We start from the raw sequence: 16717 nt of genomic DNA on the forward strand, positions 1-16717 counted from the left end.
GCCTCAGCCCGCCGCCGCCGCGCCCCCTGGCGGCCGGCGGACCGCCAACCGCGGGGCTGCTCTGCGCCTGCGCGCCCGCGGCCGGCCCTGGCTGGCGCTGGGGGGGCCCGGGGCGGCGGGCGCGCAGGGCTCCCGTCCGGAACGGCCGCTGCTGCCCCCGCCAGGCCTCCCCGAAGTCCCCTCCGTGCTGCGGGGTGCCACTGCGGCGCTTGGCGGGACAACCCAGGGCTGTCCCAGGCCTCCGTGACACGCGGAGGGAGGCAGCGCGGAGGCCAGAGGGCTCGGACATGGAGGCTCTCTGCCGCGGAGTGAAGCGCTCCCGGTTCCTGCAGCGCCCGCAGATCCCGGTTCCCGGCCGGGTCCAGGGGCGGCGGCCGCCCCTCCCGTGGTGGCCGCAGGCCCCCACCCCAGGGGCTCGGTGCCTGCACCGCCACCCCGCCGTGGGCGGGCCGCGCAGCTGCGAGGGGCCGTGGGCTGCCGCGTCGCCATCCGGATGGGGAAGGAAATGGGAACCTGATGAAGCAGGGATGAAATGATCCACCCCAAAAACGTAACGCGCCTGGGAGCCACCGTGCCGCTGTCGGCATCCTGGCGTGGCCAGGATCAGTTTTGTGCCACAGGGACTGTGGCATTAGGATTTAACAGTTCAAAGGGGCCACGGCTTGAAGATGGCAGTTGTTTCTGATCCCCGCAAGGCCTCCCTCCCGTCTCGGCCTCCCTCCCATCTCAGCCTCCTCCGACTGGTAAATGTTAGTGAAATGCTGGCTCCCTGCCCAGCTCCTGTAGCCCTCCCAGGGCAAGACAGCGCTTTGCTGTGCACCCACACCCATCGCGGTCCCACCACAGTAAGGGTAGAGCATTTCCTGCAGATTTACAGTATTCTGTGTCCACGTTGTTGTTTCTTCATGTCAATAAAAGCAGCAGATGGGGGCATCGCCAGCCAAAGCCACGACATGGGTTTGCTGGCATGGCTCAGATGATGGGGGAAGCCCACACATGCAATCCCAGAGAGCTGGAAAGGCCTGCACGCTCCTGGAGCCAACCATTTAACTTCAGACATGGTTGCTCATGTTGCTTTGCATCCCTGCTCTCGCAGTGCCATGGCCTCAGAGGAGGGGCAGACCCTGCACACCGAGCCCCCCCCAGCCTGCTCGAGAAGGTCATGCAGCTGGGAAGGTACAAAAGCCCCGAAGCAGATATTTTGATTTCATTTTTAATGAGTTGCATCAATGCTATTCAAGCAGAGTTGTCACGGTGCCTGGTGAACACCTGCCAGGGCAAATGCAGTGCCAGCGGGCACTCGGCACATACAGAAGCGATCAGCAGGATGTCAGGCAGAGCCTGCCGTCTCTCTGTGTTCGGGAAAAGCCTTGGGAGGAGCGGACAAGGGAGCAGACCCTTCTCTCTCTGGCTGCTTACAGGTACTCTCAGAGCTGACCCCTTGGGAGCGCAGGACCAGCCTCACCTGAGGCAAGTCACGTACAGACACTGGGGAGGGAGCGATGCTGAATTTCTGGACATTTTTAGATTTCCTAGACCTTAAATACAAAGGACCAGATCTGATTTCTAGTGAGGAGGTCTGCTGACGTGGCAGTAACATACACCTACAGGCCTGCACCAGAAAACATGACAGACCCCCAGTCTCAGTTCCCAGGCTGCAAGGACCGACCCCCCCGTGCCTGGGTGTTGCCGCTGGGAAGGCAGTGCCTGCGATGTAGCTCAGACACCGTAGACTCCTAGCAGGCCCAGAAGCATCAAGACAAACATGGGAAACAAACCTGCCTACAACAAAACAAACAAACAACACCGCGACATAAGGCTTTTCCCCGGGACTAATACTTGCACATCACATCTCATACCCTTTCCCATCCACATACTGGAGGACTCGCAGCAACAGCAGAGCTTCATGTCTGCGCTTCTGGGTTTCTTTTCTTCACCCATTGGCTTTGAATCAGTCAGTTACTCTGCAAAAGTCAGAGCAAGATGAAAAAGCGGGGAGAGCAATAGAGGGAATGACAGCAAGGAGTAACTGAGGGCTGGCAAACTACCGTTAGCAAAAGGATTATTACATTTCTCTGTTACATAGAGAAATTCTAATGGATAATAAAGCAAGCAACAAAGTTCATTGCTGGTCTGGTGCTGTGTCACTGCGTGCTGGGAGTTACATCTCAGGAGGGCAGTTAAGTTGATCCGTGGGAATCATTTTCTCGGTGTCGATCTTGTAGGACTGGAGAACGCTCTTCAGGTGCTCCACGGTTTCTGGGTGCATCTCGGGAGCTCTTGATATAATCCAGGCGTAGTCAACATGGAAGAGCCAGAGGATGTTGGTGCAGGAGTAAACCAGTGAGTAGTTTTCATAGTCGGTGGAGATGACCCAGTAAGGGGCAGAAGGCATGACTAGGAGAAAGAGGGGCACCGTGAATGCCGTGGGTAGCCGACTCTGAACTGCTCAGCAGGACTGCAGCCACGGCTCCTAGTGCTGTTCCCACTTTTGCTGCTCCTGAGCCGCATAATTGTGGTCAGTACAAGGAGCTATAATTTATAAAAGCCTATCAGGACTCCTTGTTCTGCCCAGAGGGATTCAAGAAAGGCACAAAGCCCTGACTAGGAAGGACTTGCTGGAAAGTTAACACTATGACCTGAACAGCTCGGCTGGGCCACCAACAGCCAGCCCAGCTCGTACCTGCGTGAGGGTGCTTGCTGGTGGGAAGGAGCTGCCGGGCTGGGAGCTGATACTGGTGATCTGAGGAGCACAAACCACCACCTCCGTCCCCACCACCCCCTGCCCCGGGTGCCCTGTCCCACAGAGCCAGCTGGAGTCCGGGCGGTGGGAATCGGTATGGCTCAGGCCATCCCACTAGCACCAGCCACCCGGGCCAAATTCTGTTCTCCATCAGGCTGCTACACCCAAAGCATCTGCTCTGATGAGAGACAGCCACTCCAGCTTCAAACCACCAGGCAGGCATAAGTGCCCGGGATTTATTTCTGATCCACTTAGGAGTGCCAGGTGCTGTTCTCTGGGGCTCACGACCGGTGAGGACGGTTGGGGTTGCGCACACCGTGGATGATGCCGTACCAGCGCATAATTAAGTCTGGCTGCGCTCATGAGCAATAATTGCAAGTACCTTTGCAAGTACCCCTGCCCCACCCATTTCTCCAAATAACCCGTCTGTGTGAGTGCCATGAAACAGCCAAGGAAAAGGTGTGAGGGAGAAGAATAAAAAGGGAGCCGAGGGGAGACTTCTGCTCACTCTCCAAAGTGTTGCTGCAGACAGAGCAAAGTGCTGTGCAATGTGAATAAAAGGCACTGCACCTCGGCAGGCTCCTGTCGTGTGTTACATTTGCAAGGGAAGAAAAAGCAAACAAAACCATATTATTAATGGTTATTAAAAGGCGCTTGTAAGCAGAGGCAGGTAGCTATAGTGCTGTGTTCAGAAAAACAAGCCTATTCCTGGCCCTTGCAGTGGCTGTGGGGCTGCCTCCCCCACCTCCCACCCTCCCTGTCCCCATCCGTGAAAGGCCCTGGAGGGACAGCAATGCTGCTGCTAATTCTTGCTTTGAGATCAGCTGGTGAAGAGTGCTCCACCAGTGCAGGGCCTGTTGCCATAAATGATGTACAAATATCACCAAACAACCCCCTGCTGGTCACAACGTCTGTCCTAACCCTATGCCATTGCCCTGTCGTGCTGCACTGAAGTCACCAAGGGAGCTTTGCCTCTTGCTTTGCTAATTTTGCACCCCTGATGACATGGCAGTGGTGCCTGCTTCCTGCAGGCGCTGCCCTCCCGCGATGCCTGCACCACAGCACTGCCGAGGCCGGCAGGCACCAGGGAGTCGGTGGAGGCTGCAAGCCTCCCAGCCACACACTTACACCAGTTAAAGCGGACACCCAGCTTGGCCGGCTCCTTTACATCCATGTGCATAATTTCTCCTTCGACTTCGTTGACTTTGCCATTGGAACTAAGGGGAGAATCACAAGGTGAGAAATAAAATCAGGTGAGTTTGAAATCACTTTTTGGCTTCCACTAAATCACCCCTCCTGACGCATCCACTTGCCAAGAGGTGGCTGAGACGCATACCAGGTAACCACAGCATCCCCAGAGGGACAGCTCGCCCCTGGGGATGGGTCCAGCAGCACCTGGGGCACTCCAGGACCTGGGCCAGGCACAGCGGGGCAAATGCTGTCCCCAGTTAAACCACCCCAGCACCCCAGGGTGCCTCTCTCCAAGTGCCCCTGCCAGCGGGGTGCACTTCAGTGCCATGGGGATGGTGACGGAGAAGAGGGAGAGGAAGACCCCTCCGCACGGGATGGGATGATCCCAGAACTGTTCTCGGATGTGCCAGGGAGCAGCTCAACTCCTGCTTATTGTGGAAGGCATGTGTTCACATCTGTTTAATCACCTGCGTTTTTTCCAGGTCATGGCACATTCCTCCACACACAAATTACCTGTCCCTGCTTGGTGAGCCAGGGTTTGTTTTGCTGCTCGTTCAGAGCACTGCCCTGCTGGCAGCAAGCCCTATGACTCGGGCTGCCCATCTTATAATTGCATTTTTCCCTGGATGCCTCAAGACCTGGATGCTGCCTGTGGGACAGGAAAGTTTCACGCTTCCCCATGAAACAGGAACACCCAAGGAGGCAGAAGCTAATGCTGCCAGCAGCAGAGGTCAAGAGGCTGATGCTGGAGCTATGCACAGTGCACACCTGACCCAAAATATTTCCTGACTGAGCTGCTGAAGTGGTGACACCAACGATCAGATTGATCTGCCACAGATGAATGCAGGCGCAAATCAAGGGTCAGCTGTTTGCCAGGCGCTGCCCTAGCAGCGGAGCTGCAGAGCCAGTGCTGCGTGGTCAGCGAGTGGCATGGACGCTGCTCTCTGCTGGACACAAGGGATGTGTTGCTGCGTTGTTGTTATTGTGAGCCAGAACAAAGTCCCCATGCCATGCCAGGAGCGCAGGGGACAGCGCTGCATTCACTGCTCGCTCCCTCTCATTCATTCAGCAGCACCCCATGGCAGCAGGGGCTGGTGATGGAAGCAGATAAATTAATATCTGCATCTGTCCATGCAAAAAGCCAGGAGAGCTCGGGGTAATTGCAAACTATCGAGAGAACAATCGGTGCATTCACTTTGCTCACTGATTTAAATGGGCAGCAATTGCCGATCCCCTTACACAGCAGTTACTACCAGTGCAAGGTAAATGCTCCAGAAAAAGCCTGACAAATATTTGCTTAAGTAAAAACAACCCGTGTGCTTCACCTTCCCTGCCGCTTTTCATCGGGTCCCTTTACTCCGGAGCAGAGAGGAGCACAGGGCACAGGCACCTCTCAGCACGCAGGGGCACAAGGTGGTAGCTGCAGTCCCGTAACCAACCCCGTAACCCGGCCCTGGGACAGGACCCGGGAGATCTGCCTTCTCAGCCATCACTGGGGATCACAAACCAGTTGGGGGGAGACCCAGGCTATTTCACACTGAGGTCACCATGTGCATTTGATCTTTTGTCACTACTCACCTTGGACAACGAGAGGGAGACCTACTTGAGCCCCAGGGAAGCGCAGGCAGAGACCAGAGATCCACATCTCTGCCGTAACCACAGCAAAGCCCGTTATCCCGGCAGAGTTACTGCAATCACAGGGTGCACCCAGCACCCCCAGACCCAGAAACAGGCAATTTGGAGAAAAATGACCACCCAGGACAGCAGGAGAGGTGACAGGAGTGCCACAGATGTGGTGAGGACACAGCCCGAACGCAAACACTTACAGCAACTCCTTGTTGATCACCTTGAACTTCCCATTCTCCTTCAGCGAGTAATTTGCCTGGACGCAGCTTCCTTTCTCAAAAGCTGAGGGCAGCTTCTCTATCTCGTACCATTTCCCCAAATACTGATAAAAGAAAGCCCAGAGAGATACTTTTAGCACAGGAGGGCTGAGGCAGAGCAGCCCGGCTCGTTTGCCAGCACGGTTTCACCTGCTTGGTTTGTTTGAGCACCCACCTCCGCGGCGTGGGAGGCTGCGGGGGGTTAGCGGGGCCACAGACCCGCGCTGGCAGCTCTGGCACAAGGTGTCGAGACCAGACCCACCAACCCCCCGCCTGCACCCAGGCAGTTTGCTGTTGCTCCCATGCCCCCTTAGCCTAACTCGCTACCCGCCGCGAGATTTTTAGAAAGCTCTTCACACCTTGTTGATATTGAAGTTTTCTTGGACTGGTGGATCTGGGCATGGTCCCATGTGAAACATCTGGGCTCTCCCAAAGCCGAGGAGGCCGAGCAGGACTGAGAGCCTCACTGCCGTGCTCAGCATGGCTGCGCCGGGATGCAGGCGGGAAATGGACCTGGGGAGGAGGAACATAACTGAGCTGGGGCATCCCTGCAGCAGAACTGTGTGTGAAATAGGGCAAGAAGGACAGAACATCTGCAGCAGGGCACCTTGGGGGCACAGCAAGGAGAAAAGGATCATGAGAAGAGCTCAAAGGCACTGTGTCACATAACTCCCCAGCCCAAAATGGCAAAATGGCCTCAAGCCCTGCCTGTGCTCAGGCTGTGCCCAGCAGCTCTGCGGGAAGCAAGGCAATGCCTGGTGAGAGTACTTGTACCCGTCACCCACACCTGACACTTAGCAAGATGCAGGGGTGATAAATGCCTGAGGACGTGCAGAAGCATCATCATCTGTCCAAAGCTGATGCAAGGGGACATGCAGAGATGTTTGCTATAAAATGCTGGAGCACAAGGAACATGGTCCAGAGCTGGGGCATGGCCGCACTGCAGGGTGAGGAAGTTGGTCAAGCACCAAATAAAACACGAACCGACCCCCAAAAGCATGCTGCGAGGAGGGAAAGGACACACTTTCTTGTAGAGCAGAGGAGGGAGCTGTGCTGCTCACCCCCAGGCAGCCCCTGGAGCCAGGATGCTGCCCACGTGCTTCAGGCTCTGCTTGGGGCAGGTTGGCTCGTACAGACCCTGCAGCACGGGGCTGCTCTGCTTCCCTGGCCAGAAACTCCTCCACAGGAGCAGCGGTAGCATTTTCCCCAAGTTTAAAGGAAAAGCCCAGTCTGTGTCCAGCTGCAGAGCATGGGCCCTGCTGCGGACATAGACACATTTCCCATTTTGAATCTCTTAATTCAGAAACGTACCTTGGCTGACGAGGTGGAGTGATGCTCTGGGGAGGACCAGGGCTGGAAGGAAGAGCTCTGTGGTGAACTCTCTGCCTCGTTGTTTTATAAGCGTGCTGGGATCATCATTATTCAGGACTAGCACAAGCCACTCCCTGGTCCTCGACGTGTTTTGTTTTCTTGGCAGGCCAGTCAGCTGCCTTAGATTGGCAGCTGGTACGAAGCTGGAGATGGGCTGCAACTTGGCTGCTCACCCAGGCAAACAAAGGCACCCCACATGTCTGGGTATCACTCCGCAGCTGCAGAGCTCTCTGCTGTTCGGCCGCCCACAAGACCCTCAGACCTGGGTGCAAATGGCAGGGGATGGGGAGAAGTGCCGCAGCCTTTCAGAGGGGCTGGGGACAGCAGTGGCTCCTGTCCTGCTCCCTCCGGCCCAGCAGCAGCCATTGCCGTGCTCCCAGGGGGGACGTGCAGCCTCCTCTGCCAGGGACCACTTGAGCCCTGGAGACCCTCCGGGCCACTGCAATGTCCTCGTCCCCATCACAGTCACTCGCAGGAGCACATGGGGAGGATTAAGTAGCAGGAGGCATTGCAGGCTCATCTGAGGAGCTGCAAGACCTCTCAGCAATTTTTCCTCTAGACTTTTAAATCTCACTACAAGGAAAGATGCCGGTGCAATCAGTTCTGTGCTGACTTGGCAGTTTTTCCAACAGGTGCCCAGCAAATGACTATGACAGCAGAGCAGCCATCTGTGAAGGCAGCCGGTCCCAAGGGTTATGCAAGGGGAGTTGAGTAACAGACAGGATGCGCTCTGTGTTTAATTACATTTTCTTTTAATCTAATCTCTGTTGAGGCTTTCTCTCTAGGTGTGTTTTTAAACGCTGCACCGCGTGCCTGACTCGCACACACACGCTCTTGAGCCCCCGGCTGCCCAAATGCCACCCCAAGAGCCACAAATAGCTCAGTCGTGTCCCTTACCGGGGCCGTGCTGCCAAGGCATGCCCTGAAACACAGCCCCAGCCGAGGTGTTCCCAGGACCTCAATGGCCATCGCCGCTGAGCACAGCTCATCCAACGCAGACGCAGCAGCGCCGGCCGGGGGGTGAAGATCTCAGGGGAGCACCCGCTCCACACTTGCTGGCAGCACTTGGCATGGGGCAGGGGAGCACGCAGGGGCTCTCCCTGCCTGCGCGCAGCTCCCTCAGCGGTTTGGCAGCCACCATGTGCATGGGGTTGCTCTGGCTGCCCATGTCAAAGTCAAAGGCGTCCTGCAGACCCTCTGCAAGCCTCACGTTCATCTGCACCTCTTGTGATATAAACAGGTTAGAAATCAGAAAAACCCTGGACGGATGCCCTGAACTGAACAGTACGAGCGCTGCCACGCCATAGTGCGCTGCGGCGGTGAGATCCACGCCCCCACAGCAGACCAGCCAGCTCACTTTTTCTCCTGAGCTTGGCCGCCTGCATCCTGCGGAGCAACCAGAGGAGAAAGCACTGCAGAATGGCCAGCCTTGGCCACAGCAGAGCATTTGCCCTGTGTGCTTGAGGACAAGCATGTGGAGGTGTGTCCGTGTGCATATCCACATCTGCACATGGACCATTCTCCTATGGGATGGAGCGAGGGCTCCCTGGCTGTGGTGGCAGTGTTTTGCCCTTGGATGGAGCAGTTCTGATGAAGCCTTTTGCCCTGCTGCAGCAGGAGGGGCTCGTGCTTGCTCCGGCCTCCAGGCTCTGCCCAGCACCCGAGGGCTGCCCGGCAGCGCTGGCCCTGCTGGAGCCGTGCCCAGGTGACTGGGCACTGACTGCAGTTTTGGCTCCTGGCTCCCTGCGGCCAAAGTCACACCGGAGCAGGGAGGCGTTCACCCACCCACGCTCCACGAAACCTGCTGCAGGAGTGTGCATTCACCTGGGACATGGCCAGGAGGCGATGAGGGGCCAGGAGCCCCCAAGAGCTGACACTCCTTGAGCCCCAGCGAAAGCAGGTATGACATGTGGGGTGGGCTTTGCTGTAGCCATCAGCTCCCCCGCAGCCAGCACCAACAGCAGTGGAAGCAAACCTGTGTCTTGGTAGGAGACACAGGGGTCCCACCTCCAGCCAAAGGCAGCACCTTCAGAAGCCCAGGGGCTGCAGTGCATGGAGCCCCACTCCTCCGCTGGCTGCTGCCAGCCAAGGGCATCCCATGGGTGCCGAGGCACTGCACGCCTTAAAGCACAGATGATGAGAGCTGACAGCTGAGCTCGCTGCCGGCTGCTGGGACCTGTCTCCACGTGAGCGCTGGCTACGCCTTCCCCAGGGGCACATATCTGGGCTCTGCCTAACCACAGCGGGAAGCACCCAGGTATCTGCTGCTCCTGTGTTGGAATGGAGCAGTCTCAGGTTCCTGCAGCTGAGTCCCTGCTCGGGGCCACCAGGCCAGGACGTGTTCAGTGGCCACCCCATCGCCAGCACCCTCCTGTCATCCTGTCATCCCGCCTCCAGCACCCACCGGCACTGCTTGCCTGCACAGACCAGGGCCCTGCTCCGTGTCCCGCCTGTCGTTAGCCCGGAGCAGGACTGCGCTCATGAGCCTGTCCACCTTCCATGCACACTGGAGCAAGGGAAAAGCATAACTCTATAATTGCACCTAATTGTGGGGTGGGGAGAAGTTGTCTCCACCTGGTCAGCAGTTCGTGCCCTGGAGCAGAGGAGGGGAGGCAGATCAAAGGACAGGAAGGTGGAGCAGGGGTGGGAGGACAGGAAGGAGAGCTGGGGGGACACCCGGGCCAAGGGGAGGGACAGCAGACACCTCTGGATGCTTCATGCAAGAATGAAGCTTCCCCTGCATTTTTGGGTGACGAGGCAGCTGCAAGGCAGGCGTATGGCGTGTGTGCACGCACACGGAGGACGAAGCGCTGCAGGGCTTGGAGGACAAGGCAGCGCTGCCTGCAGTGCAGGTGCGGGTGGGGTGTACGGGCAGCGCGCGCACACGGGGAGGCAGGAGTGGATGCAGAGCAGACAGGGGTGAGGTGGCAGGAGCTGCACAGCATGCCCCGGGTGGGCGGGTGAGGCAGCCCAGCATGCAGGGCACATATGGATGGGCTACATTGGCCGAGATTTTCTCGTGTTAACTCAGTTGTCCATATCAGAGGGAAGGCTGGGCTGACCCTAGGGAGAGGAGGCAACGGTACTGAGTGCTGCCAGCAAAGAAAACCCCCTTGTTAGAATAAGCTGGAGCTGCAGATAAAATCCAGCCAGCTGGGGGCTGGGACAGGGCAGTGCCACACCACCCATGAGGTTCTACCTGCAGCCAGCCTGGCTTAGTGCAGAAGTGAGATTGTCCCATTGCGCACCCCAGGCCACCCTGCAATCAGCTCCTGGCACCTATGCAACAGAGGCGCTTTAGCCGGCCAGGCCTGGTGGGGCCCTGGCTCCCCAGGGAAAGGCTGTCTTATCACGCTGTGTCCTTCGCTGGGATTTCAGCAGCTGCAGAGAAGCCCCCAGCAGCTTTCCACCTGCCATGGGATGGGAGAGCAGCCGGAGTGACATGGTCCTCTCAGCCCTCTGATAAGATCCTTGACGTTACTTAGGACAGCCAAGAAGCTGCCCAAGCTCTTATCAGCAGGAAAAGCCTCTGGCTTTCCCTCTGCACTGCAGGGACCAGGAGCTCTGGGCATACCCTTTGCTTGTGGGACACCACCAGCTCCAGCCCTGGGAGCCACTAGCTCAGGGCTCCCTGCCTGTCCCCATGAGGAAGGTTTCAGCTCCGGATGGTGTCTGAGCAACCCAAACATACGGGGGCTGGAGAGCTGCCATGGGCATGGCCATTTTGCACCATTCTGCATGAACAGATCTTGTCTTCAGGCCTGCTGCCTTTGAAGCCCCAGTGCTGGAGCCTCTTTGCGGGACCTGCAGTGTTGAGGCACCATATCCTGGGATCCAGGATATCCTGGGAGTCCTGAGGCTCCCACCACGGAGATGACATTGTTTGCATGGACAGCTCTTCCCGACTCGGGAGGTGCCTTCCCTCCCTTGCTCTGTCTTTTCTCCTGCAAGTTTATTTTTCTTGTTTTTCTCCCTCCTGTAAAGGAACTGGGGCTTTGGGTTGGCCAGACACGTTGCGACATGTATGCAGAAACAAAAATGAACTTGCAGGAGACAAGACAGAGAAAGGGAAGGCAGGTGGGAATGTTCCTCTGTTTCTAGGAGTGGCAGAAAGTGCTTTGAAATCTGTTTATGCAAAATGGTGTAAAATTTCAAATTACAGTTGTGACACCAAAGGAAGTAAACAGACTCTGGAAGCGTGAGCTGGCCTCTGGGATATGGGAACTTGGTCCAAGACAAGTGCACGAAAGATGTTGTGGTTCATGTATATACAATTAGTGAGTAGCTCCCCACCCTGGAAATTATCCAGTTATGTATTCAAAACACAAGAAACCAAAGAGAGAGATTTAAGAAGGTAGAAAACTAAAAAAGATATTATTATTTAAGGGACACACCCTGTTGTGCAGGACCAGCAGTAGTTCTGGCTGGGCTCTGAGGAAGGCTCCCTAACCTGCTTGGCGCTGCTGCTGAGGTCCAAGTCCCTGGACAGAGGAGCCAGAGGGATCCCTACTCTTCTGAAAGTAGAAAAAAAACAAAACAGAGAGAAGGAAAAAAAGGACAAAGAGGTACAAAAGAGACAGCAGGCAAGTCTCTGCAGACAGAACTACATTGCAGAGCTGGACTGGTGATAAAGCTTTTGCCCAGCAGCATCTCACCCCTGCGGATGTGCTCATCATAAACCCCAGAGTTCAAGTAATGCACTTAACCCTGGCTTTTCAGTATGTTCCAGGAATGCCCTGCACCAGGGTCAGCCTTATGCTGCTAAATAAGGTAAAAAATTCTTCATTGTTGCATTTTGCTGCCGGGTTATCACAGCACACGTTTGGTACGGGACAGCACAGGCGTGCAGCCAGATTTCGTTCTCGCCGAGAGCAGCGAGGAAGCGCAGAGCAGAAGGGGGCAGAGCAGGGCTTCTCCAGTGGATGCGGGAGCAGATCCAGATCCCGCTGTCTGGTACCCAGCTCCCGCGGGCCCCCTCAGTGAATGCTGCTCAGATTGAAGTGCCGCGGCTGGGCTCAGGGTGCTGCTCGCCCCTCGCACGGGTGCGTCTGCACCCCTCCGAGCCGAGACCCGAGAGGCAGCTGGTGCTTGCTGCCGTGCTCTGCATCCCGCTTCCCGGAGCATAGCTCCCACATTCCCCCATGGATTCATGATGGTTTTTTCTGGACTCCTTAAGCAGCCCCCAGCATGCTGAAACATATTTTAAATGATTTAAAAAGTGTCATTAAACGTACTTAGAGAGCACCTTCTGCAAAGGGACTTTCTGTTCTCCCGGAGGAGGCACAATGATCTGTTCACGGCATCGCCGGCGGTGTCCAAGAGATGCCCAAGTAAGGCTATTTAAAGCCCACAGCCCTATTTTCTGCAGCTAAACCATATTTCAGCACCTTAGCTCAGGAATGCATTAATGCAGTTACACAATTATATTTTCTATGACCTATATAAAACCTACATCTTCCTGGCGACATAGATTTATAATGTGTGGGTAACCGCAGCTCCGCTCACGGAAAGAGAGAACACACTCCACTGCATTAAGAAATCTCCCCCCAGTCTCACACTGCAGGTCAGAGGAGAATTTTAAGAATTCCCCTTCTGGAAGAGCAAGTCGCATCCCTCCACACGGGCTGCAGAGTGCAAAGACACTGGCATATGTGTTTGGCTTTGCCCGTGAGTAGCTGCACTGAGGCCACCAAGCCCGAGCACACATGCCTTGTGTTGAAACACAGGACTAAGTGTTTGCTAGACTGGAGTTTACATTATACAGAAAATAAATAACATAAATTCAGTGGTCAATGCTCTGACTTTGATTCAATACATAGTTACAGTCTGAAGCGGCACAGAGATACTATTCATTCAGAGTTTCATTCAAAAGGGTTGGGAGATTTTGGGAATGATTAATTTAGACAGTGTTAAAAATGCTTTTACCTGTGCTGCACCCCAGGGATACTAGCCAGGCATGTATTTCAGCGTAAAGAGACCTGGGGTGAGACAACAGATGCGTTATCCAATTATCCTGAATTTTTATGACAACAGATGTCATTCCTTGCATTCCCAGACATAATTATTCTTGCAAAATGGTTGTTACCCATGGAATAGAGAAAAAGCTTCTCGCACCAGGACAGATGTACAGGAGTGTAGGAACCTCCTTGGGATGCAATGGATCAACCTGGGACTGATTTTGAGTCTGTAAGTGCCCATGCGCAGGCAGAGCTAGGAGCCAGCTCCTGGCCCATGCCTACAGGCAGGGAGAGCTGCCTGAACCAGGAGCCGGACCCAGCTGTACCAAGTGCCATGCCTGTCCCCAGCGAGCTGGGGCCCTCCTGCTCCTGTTCGTGCTGCAGGTGGGCAGGGGCCACCTGGTACAGGGGTCCCCAAAGCCTGAAGGAACCAGGCAGCTCACGTGTGGATCGGGGGTGGAAAAGTGCCAGTGGTGCAAAAAGGAAGTCCAGATGTGCTCTTGGGGATACAGAGTCTTAAGGACTTGCTTGTCGATAAAGGTGTGCAGCAAAAGAGCGTGTGCAGAGAGGGGATGAGGCTGGGACTTCGTGTAGGGGCTGAGAGTACGTGAGGAAGATGGGGAGGAGAGGTGCTTCCTGCGTGCGCACGTGGTGCGGCAGCAGCTCCTGGTAAAAGCACCAGCAACATCCCCACACTGGTGCTGGCCCCGAGAAAACTCAGTGCTGGAGTCCCTTGTTGGGACGGACAGATGACTGCACCCACCGGCTGACTCCGTCCTGCACCTCCTCTAAGCCACCTCGTGCCACGGAGCCAAGCCACTGCACTATCCCACCCTCTTTAAAGACAGCGATTGCCACCTCGAAGCCTTTCCCGAGTCCCCAGGCAAATTTCCTGCAGGCACTTTCCCATTATCAAGGTGGACCTCAGCTGTATTGGAGCACTTGATCCCCGTCTTCTTCTCTGGAGGGCTGCCAGGGTATGTACCAGCGCAAGTGTTCATGCACTGCTTTCTATAGGAAGAGGAGCCGTATAGCCATACTCCAGACACCCACTGGATGTCTCTGGCAGGACGCAGGACTGCCACATCCCTTCCTGCAGTCGGTGATGGAGCCATGGGGCCTTATCGGGGTGCATTCCCTCTCCCACCGGCTCCCTCATTAGTCATGCTTCCTGGAGCAACGGTTGCATCTCATTAGAATTGGAAAGGGAAGGTGCTTTGCTGTGCTCCGAATGCTTCAACACCCCTGAGCTGGCAGAAACCAGGAAGGAGCCGCAAGGACGCGCGGTGCTGGCAGCCTGCTGACTGATTGTCATAGTAACCCTGGTTAAAGTCCCACCAGGAAAATTACTTCTCCTACAGCACTTGACCCCACGAGGTGACGGGTACCGCCAGCACCCGGGGAGCACGATCGCTCTGGCAGGGAGGCCCTGGAGCTACTCAGTAAAAGATGACACAGAGCTTTCCCCCAAGCTGCAGTTCAAGGTCCCTGGGCAAGGTGCCTGTGGGGTGATGGTTAACCTTGGTACCCATTTAAAGGCAGCACAATCCATTTAAAGTGTTAATGTCTGCCCTCAGCCCTGGCACCTTTCTCCTTGAAGCTATACAAGTTCAGAGGACTTTATAAGCCACTTGTAGCAGCTTTCATGCGGAAGGCTGGAGATGGCACATTTTTTATTCTGCCACAAGAAGTAATTCAGCCTATGGGAAGGGAGATAACACCTGTTCTGGCATCAGTTATAACAACAAAATGAGTCAAACGGCACTGCATTGCATTGCAATGTATACTTTCTGGTTTTCGGCTTTCCAGCACAGGCAGGGTGGTGGCAAAGATGGCCGGGATGGTAAAGGAACTTGGTGCAGGCAGAGTGGTTTGCTCAGGACACTTAGCGAGCCAGTGGCAGGGCCGGGACCAGAAGTGCTGGATCTCCATCCTAGGCAGAAGTCTTTCCGTTATACCATTAAAACAGACCAGCTCTTACCTGGTTACTCTGCCGAATGCCCTCTCAACAATCAAAGCAGAAATTTTCTTTCATTCTACCTGTTTCTACTTGTTTTGATGTCTTGGCAAACACAGTGAAGGAAGATCTGCTGGACTTTCAGGTGGCCAGAGCTGCTCCAGCTGTGTGCTGGAGCTGGCAAAGATTGGGAAACTTCATTGCTCTTCACAACATCATCTGCCAGGTCCTGCACGAGAAACGGCTTTCATACAAGGGGCCATGCTTGGGGGGTGGACAACCTTGTGCCATGCTGGCTAGGAGGAGGCAGGCACAGGGGAAGGCAAGAAGGGAGGAACTGGTAAGCAGACCAAATGTCACCATGTGCTCTTCAAAGCAAACCCATAAAACTCATGGTATTGGGGCCAATTTCATGATGCGAGGGCTATGAAACTGCAAAGCTGGCAATAGCATAGCAGTACCATCGAGTCTTAGAAAACCTCACTCTTAGAAATACAGATACTTTTCCAAAAAGCCAGAAAACTTCAGACTCTTACCCCATGTCAGCTCCTTGGGGCTCAAAGCTGCCTGGTGGTGGGAGTTCCTTCATTAAGGATAACCTGATAATGATGTGCTTTATCAGAAGAGACCAGAAAAATGCCTCCCTGACCATGCCTACGAGACCAAAACATGAACAGCTTCTCCGTTAAGGACAGAGGAAAGCGATACTGCAAATCCGCAGGCAATGAGGTGAGCAGAGACCCACTCTGTCGGCAAGAAGTGCTGTGAGGCAAACTACCCTCGGGGAACTAAATTAAACCAGCCTGAGGGAAGTGAATTACTGCATGTTCACTGTAGCACACGCATGGTAACCACACCTGAACACCGGCTCAGGCAAGCGCTGTGCCCAGAGCTCCCTTCTGCACCGGGGAGCCGGTGCCGCCGGCCAGCCCTGCTGCCTGCGTGCCTGGAGCCAGAGATGCGCACCCAGCACAGTTCATCAGATCAGTGCACGTCTCTCCCTGCACCCTGCTGGGTGCTCTGAAGGGCTGCTTTGCTACCAAGACTCTGGAAGAGAAGGCACTATGTGCTGCAGGAGGCCTGCGTGCATGGCCGCTTTGGGCCCCCTGATAAGCTTCTGTGGGGGCAAAAGTATTATTTCACATCACTGTTTTGAGGTGAAGACACAGGTCTGCTCCCTCCTGAACGAGTGCCAGGGGAGAGGACGATATGGCTGTATCGGTAGCATCTCTGTGGCCCTTCCAGCACTGCTGAGAATGAATTAACTGTATCTGGCTCCAGACCAGGCCCCGGAGGTGGAGCTGGCTCCGTCACAAATTCTTATGCTATTTGTAGCATCTCTCCACTCCCCAGGGCTCAGGCTGCTGGCTGAGAAACCTGCTGGTATTGGTTTTGGTTTGTTTCTAAGACATTTCTCAGCATTGTGGCTGCAGAAGAAGCTGAAAACTCATGTTTCAAAACCCCAGCCAGAAGGACAGGTGCTGCCGTTGCTATTTACACAGCACCACCGCATTCGGGGGCGGGGGGCGGTGTGTCTCCAAGATAGAAAGATAAACCCATCCTGGGTTTCCTAGGTCTTAAAGTTTCTAAAATGCTCAGCAAGGCTCCTATTTCA

General features: G+C 55.3%; 1 protein-coding gene across 1 annotated transcript; it reads right to left on the minus strand.

The window, feature by feature from the left end:
• Positions 1 to 1205: 1205 nt before the first annotated feature.
• Positions 1206 to 7228, minus strand: APOD (apolipoprotein D). Its single transcript, XM_009468468.2, has 5 exons — positions 7129 to 7228; positions 6177 to 6330; positions 5761 to 5882; positions 3872 to 3960; positions 1206 to 2397 (listed from the first exon to the last, which is right to left on the minus strand). The coding sequence occupies exons 2-5, from the start codon at positions 6297 to 6299 to the stop codon at positions 2162 to 2164; spliced, it is 570 nt and encodes a 189-aa protein (XP_009466743.1). The 5' UTR covers positions 6300 to 6330; positions 7129 to 7228; the 3' UTR covers positions 1206 to 2161.
• Between the last annotated feature and the right edge of the window lie 9489 nt (positions 7229 to 16717).

Source organism: Nipponia nippon, unplaced genomic scaffold, assembly GCF_047370975.1.
Source record: "Nipponia nippon isolate SJK-2023a ecotype South Korea unplaced genomic scaffold, ASM4737097v1 scaffold_7, whole genome shotgun sequence".
Classification (NCBI taxonomy): domain Eukaryota; kingdom Metazoa; phylum Chordata; class Aves; order Pelecaniformes; family Threskiornithidae; genus Nipponia; species Nipponia nippon.